The sequence below is a fragment of the Dipodomys spectabilis genome, unplaced genomic scaffold (genome assembly GCF_019054845.1).
Source record: "Dipodomys spectabilis isolate Male_0828 unplaced genomic scaffold, ASM1905484v1 ptg000107l, whole genome shotgun sequence".
NCBI classification, from domain to species: Eukaryota; Metazoa; Chordata; class Mammalia; order Rodentia; family Heteromyidae; genus Dipodomys; species Dipodomys spectabilis.
This window is the reverse complement of record NW_024870784.1, coordinates 1741032-1761898: the sequence shown is the minus strand read 5'-3', so window position 1 is coordinate 1761898 and position 20867 is coordinate 1741032. Positions and strand designations below refer to the sequence as shown.

General features: G+C 39.5%; 1 protein-coding gene across 6 annotated transcripts in view; it reads left to right on the top strand.

Annotated features, from left to right (window-relative positions):
- The window catches only part of Cryzl1 (crystallin zeta like 1), a 37801-nt gene that overhangs the window by 16078 nt on the left and 856 nt on the right, over positions 1-20867 (top strand). For 3 of the 6 annotated variants that reach the window (XM_042687250.1, XM_042687249.1, XM_042687246.1), the window contains 9 exons: positions 1031-1103; positions 3662-3706; positions 5969-6037; positions 9473-9606; positions 11402-11513; positions 15392-15490; positions 17840-17961; positions 18979-19084; positions 19944-19989. In XM_042687250.1, coding sequence (XP_042543184.1) covers positions 1031-1103; positions 3662-3706; positions 5969-6037; positions 9473-9606; positions 11402-11513; positions 15392-15490; positions 17840-17961; positions 18979-19084; positions 19944-19989 — 806 coding nt within the window. Of the gene's footprint in view, positions 1-1030; positions 1104-3661; positions 3707-5968; positions 6038-9472; positions 9607-11401; positions 11514-15391; positions 15491-17839; positions 17962-18978; positions 19085-19939; positions 19990-20867 lie in introns of all 6 variants that reach the window. The other 3 variants (XM_042687252.1, XM_042687251.1, XM_042687248.1) reach the window with 2 other exon arrangements.

Here is a 20867-nt window from a genome sequence, read left to right as displayed (position 1 = left end):
AAGCACTCTACGACTGAGCCACCTTCCCAGCCCTGGATCAATTTCTTTTTTACCTACTGTTTCTAAAATAAGTATTGATACCTACAAACACATTAAAGATTTCCAGTATTGTCTCAGGAACTTAAATACAGGTTTACATGACTATGTTATTTCCAAAGACAAGAACTTAGTAATTCTAATACTAATATATATATATATATATATATATATATATATATATATATATATATAATACTAATAATACTAAATACTGATCTCTTCAAAATAAAGATTTAGTCTTAAACTTCACATATCATGAGCACAGCATGTGGTGATTGTTCTGTGAATATCCATTAGCTCTTCCTACCTGTTCCCTTGCAAGAAAATCCATCATGACTTCTTTTTTCATTGGTCATGGGGCTTGAATTCAGGGCCTGGACATTGTCTTTTGCTCAGAGCTAGCACTCTACCACTTTGAGCCACAGTACCACTTCTAGTTTTGAGTGGTTAATTGGAGATAGGAGTCTCACAGACTTTCTTGCCCAGGTTGGCTTTGAACGACAGTTCTCAGATCTCAACCTCCCAGGTAGCTAGGATTACAGGCATGAGCCACCAGCATCTGCCTGGATGACTTTTAAAGGTCTAGGAGAGGAGAACATTTTGTCCTCATTGGGCAGGTTTCGTTTGTTCGTCCTACATGAATAGGTGCTGGTAAACAGTGTTCCACCAACTACAGCACGTTACTGTTATAATTTTACTTCATCTTGGCAAAGTAAGTATATTAAATAAAGGCTGCCAATGGTGATTTCAGTAATGCTACTCATGATTAAGTCCTGAATATCAACTAATTCCTCTGAAAACTTTTAGATTCCTATTCTGTAGAGAAAGCTATTTGTAAAGCTGTATGCTTTGTCTAATTCCAAAAACTGAATTATATTTTCCCTGCTTTTTCTGATCTTATATTTCTCATGTGTGATAGACTTTAGAATATATTCTCTACTTTTTTGGGATTCTTGACCATAATGTCTTAATTACCTTTGTCATCACTTAGCTTCTTGCAGAGATGAAGATGGAAAAGGATTTCTTTCCTGTTGGTAGAGAAGTTGCTGGAATTGTGTTAGATGGTAAGTTTACAAATATAAATATCTTTTTATCTTCTCTTTTGTTTTATTTGGCTTATTTATGTACACACAGACACATATACAGCTGGTGATCTTCCAATTGAGCCATACCTCCATTTCAGCTTTTTTTTTTGTTAGTCTTGGGCTTGAACTCAGGGCCTGGGTACTGTCCCTGAGCTCTTTTTCTTAAGGCTAGCACTATACCACTTTGAGCCACAGCTCTACTTCCCAATTCAGCTTTTTGCTGGTTAGTTGGCAATAGAGTATCATGGATTTTTCTATCTTGGCTGGTTTGAACTGTAATAATCGGATCTCAGCCTCCTGAGTACCTAGGATTATAGATGTGAAACACTGGAGTCCAGCAATCTAAAGTAAATGAATTTAAATAATAACATATATATACTGTTACTTAAAATTATACGTGCTTTCAAATATAAATTAAAGTATGATTTTTTTTTTATTTAAAAATAGCTCTTAGGGGCTAGGAAGGTAGCACAGTGAAGGAGTGCTTGCCTCGCATGCATGAGGCCCTGAGTTTGATTCCTCAGCACCACATAAACAGAAAAAGCCAGAAGTGGGCGCTGTGGCTCAAGTGGTAGAGCACTAGCCTTGAGCTGAAGAGCTGAGGGACAGCGCCCAGGCCCAGAGTTCAAGCTCCATGACTGACAAAAAAGAACAACTAGGGCTTAATTTATAATTGAAGAACTTACTAGAATTCAGTAACTATTTAGAGTAATATGATATATGAGTAACCAAGTAGAATAATAGGATGACCAACGTTTTCTCCTTCCCTCTCTGCTTTGCAATTTTTTTTTTTTCCAGTTGTGGGGCCTGAACTCTGGGCCTGCACGCTGTCCCTTAGCTCTTCAGCTCAAGGCTAGCTCTCTACAACTTGAGCCACAGTGCCCCTTCTGGCTTTTTCTGCTTATGTGGTGCCAAGGAATCGAACCCAGGGCCTCATGCATGCAAGGCAAGCACTCTACCACTGAGCCACCTTCCCAGCCCATCTGCTTTGCAATTCTGAGCATCAGACCAGGGCCTCTTCAGTGCTAGGCAAGGGCTTTCCCTATGACCTTTACCCCCAAGCAGAAACTGCTCATGAGAATCAGCCTTGATAATCATCATTGACTACATCACATTCAAATTTAAAGTTCACCTAAAATTGGACCATTACAAGTTCAGTACTATACTCATACAAAAATCAGTTTCTGAAGAAAAATAAGCCTTCATGATCATCTTTAAATATTTTTTATGGCCAGGCGCCAGTGGCTCACACCTGTAATCCTAGCTACTCGGGAGGCTAAGATCTGAGGATCACGGGGAAGAAAAGTATGCAAGACTCTTATCTCTAATAAACCACTAAGAAAAAGCCACAAGTGGCACTGTGGCTCAAGTGGTAAAGTGCCGGCCATGAGCACAAATAGGCTTAGGGACAGTGCCCAGGCTCTGAGTTCAAGCCCTAGGCCTGGGACGGGGGAAGGAGGGGGGAGGCAGAATTTAATATATGTGTTTGTGTGTGTATTTTATGCTTAATATGCAGTTGTTTGACACTATAACAGTAAGCATAGTATTTGAAATAATTTGTTTCTAAATAGACCTATTAATATTTAAGAATAACTAGTTCATGATCAATTAGTTTATGCTTTATCATACTACATGTATGTGTAGGTAAGTGTTAATAGAGGGGAGACTATATTTGAGCTTTATCTGTAATTTTAATGTATAATGTTAAATATTTTTCTTCATAGAATCTCATGATTTAGCTCAATGATAATGTCATTTCCTCTCCTTTAATCTGCTTAGACTATTAAAAATGTGAGAACAACAATAATTACTAGATGATCATTTATTAATTCACTTATTCTCTACTTTTTTTTTCTTTTTTGGGGGGGGGGGGGGTCTGGTCGTGGGGCCTGAACTCTGGCCCTGGGCGCTGTCCCTCAGCTCTTCAGCTCAAGGCAAGCACTCTACTGCTTAAGCCACAGCGCCACTTCTGGTTTTCTAGTGGTGTGTTGGATATAAGAGTCTCACAGACTTTCCTGCCCAGGCTGGCTTTGAACCGCGATCCTCAGATCTCATCCTCATGAGTAGCTAGGATCACAGGCGTGAGCCACCAGCACCCAGCTGTGAGACTCATCTCCAATTAAACACCACAAAGCCTAGAATGAAGCTGTAGCTCAAGCGGTAGAACACTAGCCTTGAGTGAAAAGACAAAGGGATAGCACCTAAGCCCCAAGTTCAAGCCCCAGTACTGGCACACATTCATTAATGTTAATTAACAATGAAAGATTAAGCATCATATAAGCTATATAATGAATTCCCCTCCTTTACTTGTAATCCACATAGTTGGCTAAATTGGCTGACAGCTAAAGAGAAAAAACATGTGACCTGGATTTTCTATAGAAACCAAAGTATTCTAACCCATCAGAATGTCCTAGAGGTCTTTGGCCATTTCTCAGAACAAATGCTTTTTTGTAAACCCATGGATCCTTTGACTTGTTAAACAAGAATTATGTTAAGTCACATCATCATAATAACTATTAATTTTCTTTACTGTTTAGTTGGAAGCAAGGTATCATTCTTTCAACGAGACGATGAAGTAGTTGGTAAGTTATACAGGTCACAGTTCAATCCTATGTAATTATTATAGTTCATTATGCTCATTAGATAAAAATACTTAGTTGGGCTAGGAGGGTCGATCTGTGGTAGAAGGATTGCCTGTCACACGTGAGGCCCCCTGTCCCATCCCTAGCAGTGCAAAAAATATGTTCTTAGCATTTGCATGTGTTCTCAAATGTCCATTCAGGAAGCAAATTGGAGATTTTATCTTAATTAGCAAGACATTTAAAGTTCACAAATATTTGGATACTCTAGGCAGAAAAATGACCAGAGTTGCTGAAGGGGTGCTTTCCTGCCCAGACTTCATTCTGTAGCTTGTCTAGCATCCTGTGCTTGAGGATGGCTGGCTGACATGGCCGTGTAAGTGGCTCTGTTCTCCATGACCCGAATCCACAGAGCATCCCTGTGTCATCTGTAGAACTAAAAACTGGCTTGACACTTTCTTTTTTTTTTGCCGGTCATGGACATGAACTCTGGGCCTAGGCGCTGTCTCTCAGCTCTTCAGCTCAAGGCAAGCGCTCTATCGCTTGAGCCACAGCGCCACTTCTGGCTTTTTCTGTTTATGTGGTGCTGAGGAATCGAACCCAGGGCCTCATGCATGCAAGGCAAGCACTCTACCACTGAGCCACCTTCCCAGCCCTGGCTTGACACTTTCTAATTCACAATTACTTTAATATTTTTACAAAACACGCATTTAAACTTAAGCCAAGACAGTCACACAAACATTTATACAGTATCAATTTTTGAGAAGTTTTTGAAACTTCTGAATCTTCATGTAGATACTCATATAAACTTGGAAAATATTTAAGCCTCCTGACATACTTGAAACTGTTAAAGACAAAAATGCAAGACCTTATCCCCAAAAATAAGTAAAGCAAAAAAGGGGTAGGTGCATGACTCAAGTGGTAGTGTGCCTTGAGGCCCTGAGTGCAAACCCCAGTACCACAAAAAGTAGCTAGATACATAGATAGATTGATATTTACATAGATTGATACATAGATTTGTAGAAAGGTTTTTGTTTTGTTTGGTTGTAGTTTTCTTGTATGTATGCTAGTCCTGACGCTTGAACTCTGGGCCTGGGTACTGTACCTGAGCAGCTTTTGCTCAAGGTTAGCACTTTGCCATTTGAACCACAACTCCACTTCCTACTTTTTTTTTTTCCCAGTATTTTATTAGAGCTAAGAGTTTCATGGACTTATCTTTTCGGGATTGGCTTCACACTGCAATCCCAGGTCTCAGCCTCCTGAGTGGCTAGGATTATGGGCCTGAGCCACTAGCACCCAGCTTTTTCTTTCACTTTTTTTTGGGGGGGTACGGTCGTGGGGCCTGAACTCTGGGCCTGGCCGCTGTTCCTTAGCTCTTCAGCTCCTCTACCGCTTGAGCCACAGCGCCACTTCCGGCTTTTTTCATTTGCTTGTGTGGTGCTGAGGAATCGAACCCAGGGCCTCATGCATGCAGGGCAAGCGCTCTACCACTGAGCCACCTTCCCAGCCTTCTTTCACTTTTTAAGGACTGATTTTGACTCAGATATTTTCTTGGAGAATTGATATTTTGATTCTGACCTTTTTTCTGCCATGGAGTCAGTTACACTTTGTATAACTTACAAGGTTTTGTTTTGCTAAGAGATCAGATATTAAAAAATCTGAGTAACCAGGCAGACACTAGTGGCTCATGCCTGTAATCATAGCTACTCAGGAGGCTGAGATCTGAGGATTGCTGCTCAGAGCCAGTCTAGGCAAGAAAGTCCATGAGACTAGAAAACTAGAAGTAGAGCTATGGTTCAAAATTGTAGAGTACTAGTCTTGAGCACAAAACCTCAAGGACAGCACCCAAGTCCTGAATTCCAACCCTGTGACCAACAACAACAAAAATATGAGTAGCTTAGGGGACAATGTAATTTTATGAAAATATAGCACGGTGTGTTATGGAACCAAAATAAGGGAAAGATAGCCATGTGTCAGAAATTGTAACTAGGTGCCCCAAATTTTGATTGGTTCTAGAACATTCACTATCGTCTTGCTTGTTAAAAGAGAGAGAAAGCAATAATATAGATATTACAGTGTTCATATAAGAAAACATGTAGTGTCTTTCCATGTTTCTGAAGTCTCTCCCTTCCTCACACTTGGAATTACTACAACTGTCCTTACAATTCCACAGAATAAAATTATCATGAATTTCATTAGGAATGAATTTGTCTGGAAGAGGAGTTGTGTTTTTTTTTGTCTTAAATTTCTTGCTTTAATTTTTAGGAATTTTGCCCCTGGATTCAGAAGACCCAGGACTTTGTGAAGTTGTTAGAGTCCATGAGCATTACTTGGGTACGTGGCAGTTGAATTTGGGGCTCATTTAAGTCTTATTTCACTAATGTGTAGTATAACTATATTCTCATCATTTACATAAAATAATTGTTGCTTGGTCATATAAATACTTCTAGCTTATAATTATACATATTTAGACTAAAAAGAATACAGACTTTGAAACTGAAATTTTTTAGCTCTGAAATTATATCCTTACATTTATTTATATATCTATTTATTTAATTTAGATGCTGGGAATTGAACCCAGGACCTTAACTATATGGACAAGTGCTCTACCAATGAGCTCCATCCCTAGAGGTCTTGATAATTAGCTGAAAAAAAAACCCACAGTACAAAAGTGTAGGCACTTCATGTAGAGTCTGAGGCAAGAGAGAATTAAGGATGCTTGTTTTGGGTTTTTGTTTCTGTTATTAATATTTTTAACTAGTGTTCATTTGTAATTTTTTCATAGTAAAGTACATAATTTTTAAATTTAAGTGTATATGTTTACAAATGTACACAAACAGAGACAAACTTCATGAACTATAGTAAAAACATTTTTCATAACTTGAGAGAAACACTAGAATGCCTGGATGCCAGGCATAGTAGTATGCTGTGTGCATCTCACTGCCAGCTACCCAGGGCTGACACAGAGGATCGCCTGAAGCCAGGAGTTCAAAGTCAACCTGGGCAACATAACAAGTCCTCTTCAAAATATTTTTTTTATTTAAAAAAGAAAGAGGCACTTAGAGATACAATTATATACCCCTGAATTGCTATTCTAACTGGGCACCTATGGCTTATACCTATAATTCTAGCTTCTCAAGAGGTTGAGATATGAATTTCAAAGCCAACACATGAAGAAAGGTTCTATTTCCAAAATAACCAGCAAAAAGTTGGGTTGGAGGCATGGTAAAGTCCACCTGAGCAAGCAAGTTAAGTCGGTGTAAGGGCCAGAGTTCAAACCAAAGTAGTGGTGGGGTAGAGGGAAGACATTTAAGAAATAACAAAGACTATGGAAGATTGGAGCCAGAAACCAAGGAAGAAAATCAAAATTCGTAGCTCATAACATTATAGCTATCTTAATGAGATTCGTAAGAAATAAAGTACTGTATGGGATGTTACATGGTACTTAGTATGTTCTTCCTGTTTTCATTCCCAATCATCTGTCTGATATTTTCAACTTGTATGCTTCAATGCTCCATGTAGCCAGTAGATGGCACTAGTGTACTGCTGAAACCCTGTGACATCTTTATAGCCATTAGAGCAAACACTTGAAAGAGCTGATAAGAGACTAAAAAGCATAATAAGTTGGCTTTATTTTCATATTTTGGCCATATTGGAGTTTGAATTCAGGGCCTTCTCTTACTAGGCAAGCACTCTATTCCACTTGAATCATCAGTCCAACAACAAGTTGGTTTTAGATGAGAAATGATTGCTAGTTCTACTCTGAAAACAGCATTCAATTTATAACATTAACACAAAATAGAAATTAGTGAAGTATATAGCTTAGTGGTCAGATTATGTAGAACTTTTTAAACTATTGTGTTTGTTTGTATCTAAATACAATGGAAAGCCACCGAAGAATGTTAAGTGGCAAATTATTATTAAGCAGCATATTATTTACTTTTTTGTTCTGTTTTGTTTATGCCAGTCCTGGATTTTGAGCATTGTGCCTGAGCCTTCTTTGCTCAAGGCTTGAGCTCTATCATTTGAGGCACAGTTTTATTCCTGGCTTTTTGGTGATTGATTGAAGGTAAGAGTTTCACAGGCCAAGCTCCCAACCCAGATCTCAGGGTCCTAAGTAGCTAGGATTAAAGGTATAAGCCACCTGCACCCAGCCTCTTTTGCTTTTTTGAGATAGTCTTGCTATAAAGCCCTGGCTCTACCCTCAGTTACAGTCCTGTGACGGAGTTATGTGCAACTCCTTCATTTACATTTTCATTATCATTCTGATACTTCTGTTTTTTATAACACTATTGAAGTGACTGAAGATTTATCCAGTTGAAATGTAGATTGGATATCCATAATCTACAATGCTCAAACTTGATGATATCAAAAGTTGGCCAAGTAATCAGTGCTCTGCTTTGGGAACCCAAACTGATTCAAACACTCAGAAAGAAGTAGTTATGTCATAGGTAGCATATCCCAGAACCTAGAATTTTTTTTTTTCCTAAAGGTAAATACTCTAGTGAAAACCATGCATGGGTTAACAGTATCCTTTATACAAGAACATTTTTTTTTAATTTAATTTTATTTTATTTGTGAACATACTGTACAGAGGGGTTACAATTACATGGGCAGGATAATGCGTACATTTCTTACCAAGTATTGCAGCCTCCTCCTTTGTTTACAAGAACATTCTTATTAGCACTGTAACTACGGGAAACTGAGACAATTCATGTTTATGAGCTGAAGAAAGGATAACCAAACAGAGGTGTTTCCAGGTGGTGCAATACTATAAAACCACACAAATGAATACAGCCTCTGAAATGAAGGCACAAAAAGAATGTGTCTCTAAAACATAACATGGAACCCAGACATCAGTGGCTCATGCCTGTAATCCTAGTTACTCAGGAGATCTAAGGATCTCAGTTCAAAGCCAGCCCAGGAAGGAAAGTCTGTGAGACTCTTATCTCCAATTAACCACCAGAAAACCAGAAATGGTGCTGTGGCTCAAGTGGTAGAGCACTTGCCTTGAGTTGATGAGCTCAGGAACAGCGCCCAGGCCCAGAGTTCAAGCCCCATGACTGACAAAAAAATTTTTAAAAATACCACAGTATGGACCATAAAGGACACAATAGGAACAGTTACATAGGATGTGTTTCCATTTAGATAAAAGTTCCAGATCAGGCAAAAGTAATTGATACTATTTAGAAATTCATGCTTAAGAAAGAAATTGAGTTAGAATAGAGTGATACCATATGATACCATATACTGTTTCTACCCTAGGAAAGTGGTTAGCTGTTTGCTTTACATTCATCTATGCAGGTGTATTTTAATGTGACATATGCTTGTGTGCATGTGTCTTTTTTTTTTTACAATAAGAAGATTAAGATATAAACCCACTCTGGCTATTATCTTAAATGGGTTATAGACGGACAAGAATGGAAACATTCCTTTAAAGCGTGCCAGTAATCCCAGAACTCAGAAGGCAGGAGGCTCACAAGTTAAAGGCCAGCTTGTAGTGTGTAGCAAGTTCGAGACTAGCCTAAGCTAGCAAGACCTTAAGCTGTACCTGGCTTTTATTTTCAATACACAGAAACAAATTTCTATTCTAAAATAGTCTCAAAAGAAAAAGAAAACAGGGAATTGTGTGATACAGGTAACTGATGAAGGGAGTGGCATCTTGGGCCAGATCATGGTCTACAGGAGTAGAGATAGAGAGAAGCAGGTCCAGGAGGCAGTACTAATGCACTTTACTGACGTATTCTCTTCTCTTGTTCTTTGTGTCAGTCCATAAACCAGAGAAGGTTACATGGACAGAAGCAGCTGGTACCATTCGGGATGGTGTACGAGCCTATACAGCGCTACATTACCTTTCTCATCTCTCTCCTGGAAAATCAGTACTGATAATGGATGGAGCAAGTGTAGGTGCCAATGGTTTTGTGAAAAGCTAAACCAATGTACAGTAAATTTAGCAAATATGGGACCAGCCAGCCATGTGCTAATAGAATTACTTGCCAATAGATTCTTTCCCAACCTCCCATTTTTTTTCTCTTAAGCAGACTTTATCAATAGGTGGTACAAGTCAGACTTAGGGTGGTAGGTTTCTAATCATTTTGAATCTATCAATAGAATAAATAGCAGGCCATTGTATATGCGAGGCAAACACTCTACCAGTGAGCTATGCCTCACACCAAGCCATTTTAATTCATTCTTTTATAAAGCTGGAAATACATGAATCTTTAAAAGTCATAGTCCAGCAGATCTCCCTTCCAGCTTTTGTAACCTGTCCCCCACTAACTCTTATGTTAATTAAGTTTCACATTTAATAAGAGGATCATATGCAAGGTTAAAATGTATTAATTGGAAATATTAGATATATCATTAATAAATTGTTCACAGCTCTAAAGAACATATAACAATCCGGGCACCGGTGGCTCACATCTGTAATCCTAGCTACTCAAGAGGCTGAGATCTGAGGATCACTGTTCAAGGCCAGCCCAGGCAGGAAAGTCTCTGAGACTCTTATCTACAATAAACCACCAGAAAACTGGAAGTAGCACTGGGGCTCAAGAGGTAAGTGCTTACCTTGAGCTGAAGAGCACAGGGACAGCACCTAAGTCTGGAGTTCAAGCCCCATGACCACCACCACCAACAACAACAAAAAGCAAAGAAAAGAACATATAACATAGGGCCAGATGTGATGCTGCATGCCTGTAATCTCAGGTGGCAGACATTGGAAGTCTTGAAGTTTGAGGCTCGGTGGGGAAAAATATTGATGAGACCTCATCTCAACAAGCACTCTGGACATGGGTGGTACATGTTAGTGGTCCAGCTACATAGAAGACATACATAGTTCAAGGCCATCCTTGTGCTTAGATTACAACCACAAGCCACTACATCCAGCCTCCCTCCATTAAGATGGAGTCTTTCAGAATTTTCTGCCTGGGCTGACCTGGAATTATGGTCTTCCCAACCTTAGCCGCCTCCCAGATTGCTTAAGAGGACAGATAGTTGGGTGCTGGTAGCTCACCCCTGTAATCCTAGCTACTCAGGAGGTTGAGATCTGAGGATTGTGGTTCAAAGCCAGTCCAGTCAGAAAAGTCCATGAGGTTCTTATCTTTAATTAACTGGCAGAAAACTGGAATTGACGCTGTGGCTCAAAGTGGTAGAACACTAGCCTTGAGCAAAAAGAGCTCAGGGATAGTACCCAGGCCCAGAAGTTAAGCCCCACCAGCAGCAAAAAGAGCACAGGAATGAGCCACTGAATCCAGCTATGGATTGAGATCTCTCAAACTTTTCTGCCAGGCAGGCCTAGAACCATAATCCTCCCATTCTCAACCTCCCAAGTAGCTAAGGTTACAGGTGAGCCATTAATGCCTGGAAACCCTGAGCTTTTGAAGAGCTTTGCTCTTCAATGAGAAATCAGGAGAATCCTACACATAGTATATAACTAGCTTAGATCATCATTCTGACAGGGCCCTTCCAGGCCCCTATTTCTTTTTCCATGGCCCTGTTTTGTGGGGCCCACATGCTTGAAATGATGTACTGTAGTTAGAGTAAGAACATGTGGTACATGAAGTTATTCCCCCAACCCCTCTGGAGAAGTCAGATTAAAGTGATACTTTAATACTTTGCTGCAGTCTATAACATAAATGAGATAGGTCCTTTGCCCTGGTTCTATCTGTTAACCCATTGTATGTATGTGTTTCTACACAGGCATTTGGCATAATAGCAATTCAGTTAGCACACCACAGAGGAGCCAAGGTAATTTCAACAGCATGCAGCTTGGAAGACAAGCAGTGTCTTGAAAGACTGAGACCTTCTGTAGGTGAGTAACATCACTAATCACAGACTGTACAACAGGGAAAATGATACCAAAAGCCATACTAGTAACCCAGCCATAGTGGTGCACACCAGTAATCCCACCCAGCACTTGTGAGGCTGAGACAGAAGGATCAGGAGTTCAAGGCCAGCTTAGACTACATAGTAAGACACTATTGTAAAACAAAAATACTGAACTAAAAGTCTGGCGCCAGTGGCTCACATCTGTAATCCTAGCAACTCAGGAGAATGAGATATGAAAATCACGATTCAAAGCCAGCCTGGGCAATAAAGTTTGTGAGACTCTTTTTCTCTAATTATCCACCAAAAGCCTGGAAGTAGCCCTGTGACTAAAGTGGTAAAGCACTAGCTTTGAGCAGAAAAGGCTCAGGGACAGTGCCTAGGACCTGAGTTCAAGCCCTCCCCGCCACACACAAATACTACACTGGTAAAACTGCACACAGAATCCCAAATGAAAGTCAGTTTTAAAATGTACTTAGGAGCTAGTGGCTTATGCTACTCAGGATTCTCCAAAGAAGATCTGAGGATCTTAGCCAGTCTAGGCAGGAAAGTCTATGAGACTCTTATCTCCAATGAACCACCAAAAAACAAAAGCCAAAAGAGGAACCATGGCTCAAGTGGTAGAGTACTAGTTTTGAGCTATCAGGGATAGCACCCAGGCCTGAGTTGAAACTCTAGGACCAGTCCACTTTTAAGTGATAAAACAATTAAGATTGTTTTTGTGATGCTGTGGCTCATATCCAGGGCCTCTCGCATGCTAGGCAAGCGGATACCACTGAGCTGCTGCTCAGCTGCTACTGGAGATGTTTGTTTTTGTTTTTGTTTGGGGGGGGCAGTACTAGGGTTTGAACTCAGGGACTCAGGGCCTGGGCACTGTCACAGAGCTTCTTTTGCTCAAGGCTAGCACTCTACCACTTAAGCTATAGCACTACTTCTATTTTTTTCTGTTTATGTGGTACTGAGAAATCAAACCCAGGGCTTCTTGCATTCTAGGCAAGTACTCTGCCACCAAGCCAAATTCTCAGCCCTTACTTAAGATTTTTAAACCTGCATCTTTCGGTGTTTTTTTTTTCTTGTCCTAATGTTACCAACTTAATTAAGTTTGAATTAGTGAACTTAGACACAATCTAGAAATAACTTTTGCTCTTTGGTTTCAGGTAGCAAATGAGTCTATTTTTGTATCACTTCATTAGGTTTTTGACCTCTCCTATAATGTGATTAGCCTCTACACTTTTCTCTGTAACACACTGGGATGGCAGATGATCCATGGACTCATAAACACAAGCCAGATAGAGCTAAGGACAAATAAACAGGGTAGAAGCTGATGAACCTGGAAAAAATTGAACTTATCCAATCAGCAGTGAGAGGAGGAAATAATAAAGACTAGGAGAAAAATTTAAAAAGGAATAAAGAAATGTAAGAATGGAACAAGAGATGGAGAGCAGAGAGAAGGAACAGAGTGTAACTAACTGGAGGCAGGCAAGAAAGTAATGTTCATTGAGTTAATAGGAATATTTCCTCCTTAAGTCCTCAATACCTTTTGTTTTATGGCCAGGAAGTAGCTTCTCAGCTACTAGACAGCTACACAGATTCAAACCCAGGCCTGTCTAAGCTTAAAGCCCATGTGATTTTCATTATGGCAAGATAACCAAGAAATGGGAGGAAGCAAGACACTTGTAATCCTATCTATTCAGGATGCTGAGATCCAGAAGATCGAAGTTTGAAGCCATCCCATCAAAAAGCCAGGCTAGAGACCTGGCAGCATGGCTCAAATGGTAGAGTGCCAGCTAAGAGCAAACGCAAGGCCCTGTAGGGGTGGGGTCGTGGCAAACAGAAGGAAATTAATACAGGAGTCTGAAGGAGAAGGACAAGGAAAGGAGAAGAGCTCTGAAAATAGAATGGAGGAATCTGGGCACTGGTGGTTCACACCTGTAATCCTAGCTACTCAGGAGGCTGAGACCTAAGGATGATGGTTCAAAGCCAGCCTGGACAAGAAAGACCATGAGACTCAACTCCAGTAAACTACTCAGAAAAAGTTGGAAGTGGTGCTGTGGTTCAAGCAGTAGAACAATAGCCTTGAGCACAAAGAGGCTCAGGGACAGTGCTCAGGCCCTGAGTTCAAGCCCCAGGACTGGCACTGCCCCTGAGTTCAAGCCCCAGGACTGACAAAAATTTTTAAAAAAAAAAAAAAGAAGAATGGAAGACTAGGGGTATAGCTCAGTGGTGTAGCACTAGGCCCTAACATGCAGGAGACCCAGCACAAAAGACAGAGAAGCTGGGCACTGGTGTCTTATAGTCATAGCTACTCAGGAGGCTGAGATCTGAGGATCACCGTTCAAAGCCAGCCCGGGCAGGAAAGTCCGTGAGACTCTTATCTTCAATTAACCACCAGAAAACCAGAAGTGGCATTGTGGCTCAAGTGGTAGAGTGCTCACTTTGAACTGAAGAGCTCAGGGATAGGACTCAGGCCCAGAGTTCAAGCCCTACAACTAACAAAAAAGAAAAAAGGGGAGGTGTAGAAAAGAAAAGAACCAAAATGGTACTGTTGAAAGGGAATGCTCTTACTGGTTAATTCTGCCATATTCTGGCTTCAGCCCTCCTATCTGTGTCTTCTTGCTCCCTTCCCTCCTGCACACTGTACCTCTAATCCAACCCCTGCAGAAATTGTCTTCAGTGAAATATTAAAAGATAAACATGTGCTAGTTCAAATTCTGATCATTTAAAAATATTCTCAATAAAGTCTATTAGTTTTTCAATTAATACTTAAGAGATTAGGAAATATTGCTGTGGCAAAGTATTTGCTTAGTATATGTGAGACCCTAGATTCAATCCTCAGCACATCAGAAAAAGTACTTGTGTGCGTGTGTGTGTGTGTGTGTGTGTGTGTGTGTGTGTGTGTGTGTGTGTGTGTGTGTACATACACATATACACATATAATCAAAGCAAAGAAATAAAATTAGCTTAATTTTTACTAACTGTGCTAAAGAAAGTCCTTACCTTCAAAACGTGTCTCCATTTTTGGAGAACTAGGGGGGATTTCTAGATTGGGAAAGACACAGTAGCTATTAGTAGAGGTGTTCTTTTTTTTTTTTGGTTGATCGTGGGGCTTGAACTCTGGGCTTGGGCGCTGTCCCTCAGCTCTTCAGCTCAAGGCGAGCGCTCTACCCTTTGAGTCCCAGCGCCACTTCCAGTTTTCTAGTGGTTTATTGGAGATAAGAGTCTCCTAGACTTTTCCTACCAGGGCTGGCTTTGAACCCTGATCTTCAGATCTCAGCCTCCTGAGTAGCCAGGATTACAGGCATGAACCACCAGCGCCCGGCAGTGTTCTTTTTTATATAAATACCTTTATAGCTTTGGGGTTTTTTTTTAAGAGTTTATTTTGATAAATATTATTTTATATGATCAGAGGAACAGAGGCATTGGGCCTCTAAGAAGATCTTCCAAGCTTTAAACAGTATTTAATCTAAACATAACTTTATGAGCAGTGTGATCTTCCATTTCATGTTATAATATACCTTGTAAATATAAGCCCTGTTTTTCAGATTCTCAGTTCTGGCACTATCCTATAATCAGAGAATAGTCCTCTGTTTACAGACCAGCCTCTGACCACTTTATCCACAAAAAAGATAGCATTGTTTTTTATTGAATAACCCAGTCTCTTCAATTAGAGTGATTCTTATCAATATTGGGCTTACAGAGAAAAAAGTATGATTAGAATTGACTTTTTCTCTTTAAACTTAGTAATTGAACTGTTAATTCATTTCAGAGAAAAGACATTTATGTGCTTTTCTTTTTTCTCCCCTGATTTGTTCGTGTTGATTACTTAGAGAACAGTACAATTGCCTGATATCCTGTCCTTTACAGCCCGAGTGATCGATATATCTAATGGGAAAGTCCATGTTGCCGAAAGCTGTTTGGAAGAAACAGGTGGCCTGGGAGTAGATATTGTTCTGGATGCTGGAGGTAGGTACCCATGAAATCAGGAGCCTGTGTAGGTGGGCTTTTTTTCTTCATTTTAAAATAAATTTTATTCTTGAGATTTAAGGAAAACAATGCAAACTGTAAAATAAAAAAATATATATCTTCTGTAGTATCAGAAAAACATTTTAACCCCAGGTTCCATTAAAAATCATAAGAGGCGGGACGTCGGTGGCTCACATCTAATCCTAGCTACTCAGACCACGATTCAAAGCCAGTCCAGGCAGGAGAGTCCATGAGACTCTTTATCTCCAATTAACCACCTAAAAACCGGAAGTGGTGCTGTGGCTCAAGTGGTAGAACACTAGCCTAGAGCTGAGAGCTCAGGGACAGCACACAGGCCCACAGCTCAGGACCCACGAACAACAACAAAAAATAATCATCATCATCATAATCATAAGAGGCACTGCATGTTTTGGAAAAGAGAGTTAACAGAAGCACTGTGATTGTTAAATTATCATCAAATCATAAAAAGGTGGTGGCAATAGTAACTGTTTCTTATCACAGGAAACTTAGAACATAATTGCTAATATACTCAAGTATATATCTGAAACAGAGAATTTCTATCTCTTGGCCTTCCAGAGGATTGTTAATCATCTCCAAATACTCAAATTCAAACACAACACTTGGAGAAACAATAGGTACTCAAAAAATATCTACTGTATTGAAATGTTTCTTTTATAATTAATATAGTCAATTCTTGGCAATTCTGTTGTAATTACTTTGCAGTTATTATTCAAGAACATTAAAAATCAGATTTTAGGACTTACCCACCTGTGTAAGTCTTGTAGTATAAGGAATTTTAGGGAAAAAATGTAACAAGGAAATAATTAATTTACTAAATTGAATGTTTAATTAGGGGCTTTTTTTTTTTTTTGGTCTGGTCATGGGACCTGAACTCTGGGCCTGGGCACTGTCCCTCAGCTCTTCAGCTCAAGGCTAGTGCTCTACCACTTGAGCCATAGCACCACTTTCGGCTTTTTTTATTCTTATGTGGTGCTGAGGAATCGAACCCAGGGCCTCAGGCATCCAAGGCAAGCGCTCTACCACTGAGCCACCTTCGCGACTTACCTATTTAAATAGGAACATCCTAACTTTGTCCCATTGTCATCACACTGTCTCTGAAAGAAAGAGTATCATTGCCTTTTAAATACACATAGGAACTGAAGTTGAACTAACACATGACAAACCTTGGTCCCAGATCTTTGTCCACATCTGCTGTGTGTGGCTGCCCTCTATTGGATGACTGACTTCTAAGGTGCTGTTGGAAAACAAAGGACTTTCCCTCTTTTTCTTGATAAATTTGACTAATAGCTGCTTACTACCTAACCTAATCTAAAAGACTGATGTGGTGGCCCACAAGCACTTCTGTTAATACTTGGTTGTAGCCATTGTGTGTTTTCTTTTTAACCAACATTTTCCAAGATTTGAAATTAGCTCCAAGAAAAACCAATGCAAATGAGGATAACTATTTTGATAGCATGTTTTTCAAATGTACATTTTGGTAGTTATGTTATGTCAAAGTATGGCTCAGTCGGGTCTGTGCATACTTTAATCATAAAGCAACTCATTTCATTGTGTTAAGCTCTTATTGTTACAATTACTATTATGATAGTTATGTATTACGCTATCTTTCTTAGGATGCAAAAAGTAGAGTTAAGAGTTAAAGGGCTGGGAAGGTGGCTCAGTGGTAGAGTGCTTGCCTTGCATGCATGAGACCCTGGGTTCAATTCCTCAGCACCACATATGCAGAAAAAGCCAGAAGTGGAGCTGTGGCTCAAGTGGTAGAGCGCTAGCCTTGAGCTGAAAAGCTGAGGGACAGCACCCAGGCCCAGAGTTCAGGCCCCACAACCGGCAAAAAAAAAAAAAAAAAGAAAAAGAAAAAAAGAGTTAAAGTGTCAGAATACATTGCTGCCTTCTAAGCAAAAATACTCTGTGTGTGTGTGTGTGCGCGCGTGTGTGCGTGTGCGTGCGTGCGCACACACGCGTGCTGTTTCTAGGCCTTGAACTCAACCTGGGCCTTGTCCCTTAGCTTCTTTATGCTCAAGGCAAGGATTCTACCACTTGAGCCACAGCACCACTTCCAGCTTTTTCTGAGTAGTTTGTTGGAGACAATAGTCTCACAGACTTTCCTGGCCTGGCTGGCTTCAAACCATGATCCTCAGATCTTGGCCTCCTAAATAGCTAGGATTACAGGCATGAGTCGCCAGCAGCTGGCTGAAAAATACTTCTTATATAAAAAATTAAACTTATTTGAGGAATGAGTTCTTTGCCAGGTTGTTATAATGTATTTTTTTTCTTTTTTTCTGGCTTTTTCAACTGTTCACTTAAAAGTGAGGTTATATAATAAAGATGATGAGCCAGCTGTGAAATTACAACTTCTACCACATAAAAATGATATCATCACACTTCTTGGTGTTGGAGGCCATTGGATAACAACAGAAGAAAACCTTCAGGTATTATCAGAAACAATAATTAACAAGAACAGTATAAATTCTGAATTGTACTCTGTTTAAAGGAATGGGTCTTTTTCATGTTAGTTAAATGCTGGCCAAAATGTTAAATAAAATACTGCCTGGTGGAGACTTCATTTAGTTAGAATGAACTTTAAGGGTTTGTAGGGTTTTTTAGTGATTTGGAAGTCATGGCTTCTGAATTTTTAAGTTGTAAAACTTTTTATTTAAAATGTTTAAATTGTGGGCTGGGAAGATGGCTCAGTGGTAGAGCGCTTGCCTTGCATGCCTGAGGCCCTGGGTTCGATTCCTCAGCACCACATAAGCAAAAAGAAAAAAACCGGAAGTGGCGCTGTGGCTCAAGTGGTAGAGCGCGCTAGCCTTGAGCTGAAGAGCTGAGGGACAGCGCCCAGGCCCAGAGTTCAGGCCCCACGACCGGACCCAAAAAAAAAAAAACCAAAAAAAAATAAAATGTTTAAATTGTATTTCAAATAACACTGTAATATAACACAAAGATACTTAGAAAAATATTGGTTTAAAATTATCATATTTTTTCATTATTCAAATTGGCATTATAAATAACTTATCTATTGAATAGATAGGTTACCTCCCAAGTTTCTTTGACCATATTCTACTTAAATTATATCAGGACTTATATACAAATACCACTATTTTCAAAGGCCAATGTTGACTTTTCAGTGTATTCATAATGTCTTCATGAAGCATATTCATGAAGATGACTAGTAGTTATCAGAATCCAAATACTAGAGCCCCTCCAGCAAGCATTCCCTCACTGGCATTCTAGACTGACCTGCATCTGCCCTATACTTATCACTTAGCTAGTAGATCATTTTGGACCATGACATAAACAAAAAAACATTGTGGTTTACATAACATTGTTACTAAAGTGTGTGTGTGTGGTTTCAACAGTATTTGTCTAGAAGTTCTTCTGACTTAAGATAGCAATCATCCTTTTACTGTTAAACTCACAGCAACTGGTCTTTGTTTATTCCATCAAAGTTGGATCCTCCAGATAGCCACTGCCTTTTCCTCAAGGGAGCAACCGTGGCGTTCCTGAATGACGAAGTCTGGAACTTGTCAAATATACAGCAAGGAAAATATCTATATATCCTTTTTTCTACTGATTTTAGTTTCTGGCTTGAAATGTACCTTATATACATTTCATTATGTCAAGAAGTAGCAATTAGCTATTATGTTTCCTTGAATACATTCTAAATAGCTTCCCAGTTATTTGTTTTAACATTAAAATAACTCTATGAGATATAAGTACTGATATCATCTCTGCCTCACAGGTTAAGAAAACAAAACAAAAAAGCATAGAGAACTAGAACCAGAAACACTCCTGATCCATATAAAGGTGCTGATAACCTACTTGACAAAGCCCGGATTTGTCAGATTGGAACATGATGAGTTTATATGAAACGATGAATTTCTGAATCAGATATATATGCTATAAACAAGCTACCCCTGACTTACCAACGAGAGCTCATGTTAAGGGTTTTGTGACATAGTTTTAAATTCTCAGCTACTCAGATAGGCACCATCATTTCCAGCTTAATTATTTGCCTTTCTGCAATCACATTTTGAACCTGTTTCAGCCATATTAGTTGACAATATATACCTAATGTAAGAGGCAGGTGCTGAGTACCATCATTGGATAACAATGGAAATCATACATCATTCTATCACTGTTCATAGAGATGAGTACTCATCACCTAAATGCTAAGCTTGGCAACTTTTATCATTCGTCCTTAGAAGTTGAAGCCATGGTTTACTACAAGTTCTGTTAAATCATTCCTCTAATTTAGAAATAAACTTGACTGTGGCTTCATAACACTTTGAACTGTCAGTGCAAAACATTTTTAGAAAGCAAAAAATGACCAGTCTAGCATCTTCTGCTTATTGAACAGACTAATTTAATTTTCTTTTGTTTATATTGTCCCCTTAACTGTCCTTCTAGCTACGTATTTTAAAGGATGTGATGGAGAAGTTGTCATCTGGTGTTTTTAGGTATGCAAAAAAAACCTAAATCATGGTTCTTTTTGTTTTTGTCAGTTGTGGGGCTTGAACTAGCTCTTCAGCTCAAGGCAAGCACTCTACCACTTGAGCCACAATGCTACTTCCAGTTTTCAGATGGTTAATTGGAGATAAGAGTCTCATGGACTTTCCTGCCCTGGCTGGCTTTGAACCGTGATCCTCAGATCTCAGCCTCCTGAGTAGCTAGGATTACAGTCATGAGCCACCACCACCCGGCTAATTCATCATTCTTGTTTGCTTTTTCTATTCTTAAGGAGATTAACATGGGCATATTTTTCTTTTTTCTTTCAGCTTTTACAGTATACCTGTTGTCTTATTTTATTATTTAGTTTTGAAAAATGGCTGCTCTGTATTTTCCAAATCTATGAGCTTTTCTCCCTTCGTTCCATTCTGTATCTTACCCTTCGCTTTTCCTCATTACTTAAAAAGAGGAAAGAGGGAAATTTGTTTAAGTTGGATCTGTTTATTATTTATAAAAGAGGGAGTGGCTAAAGAAGTGATTTTCTTTTTCTCCTCAAAATTTATGTGGGGCATGTAGGTGAGTGCCCATGATTCAAATGCCTTGAAAGCAGAGGCAGAAGGATCCGGAGTTTGAGGTCAGCCTGGGATACACAGTGAGACCCTATCTCAAAAAAACAAACAAACAAACAAAAAACAATAATCTTAACCAGTAACACTTTATCCAGGTGAGCTGGTGTTCACCTGTAATCCTAACCCTCAAGAGGCTGAAGCAGGAGGATTGAGGCAGCCTGAGCTACAAAGCAAAACCCTATCAAAACAAGCAAATTTCTTTTTGCCAGTATTAGGATTTGAACCTTAAGGCCTCAAGCTTACTAGGCTTGCTTACTCAG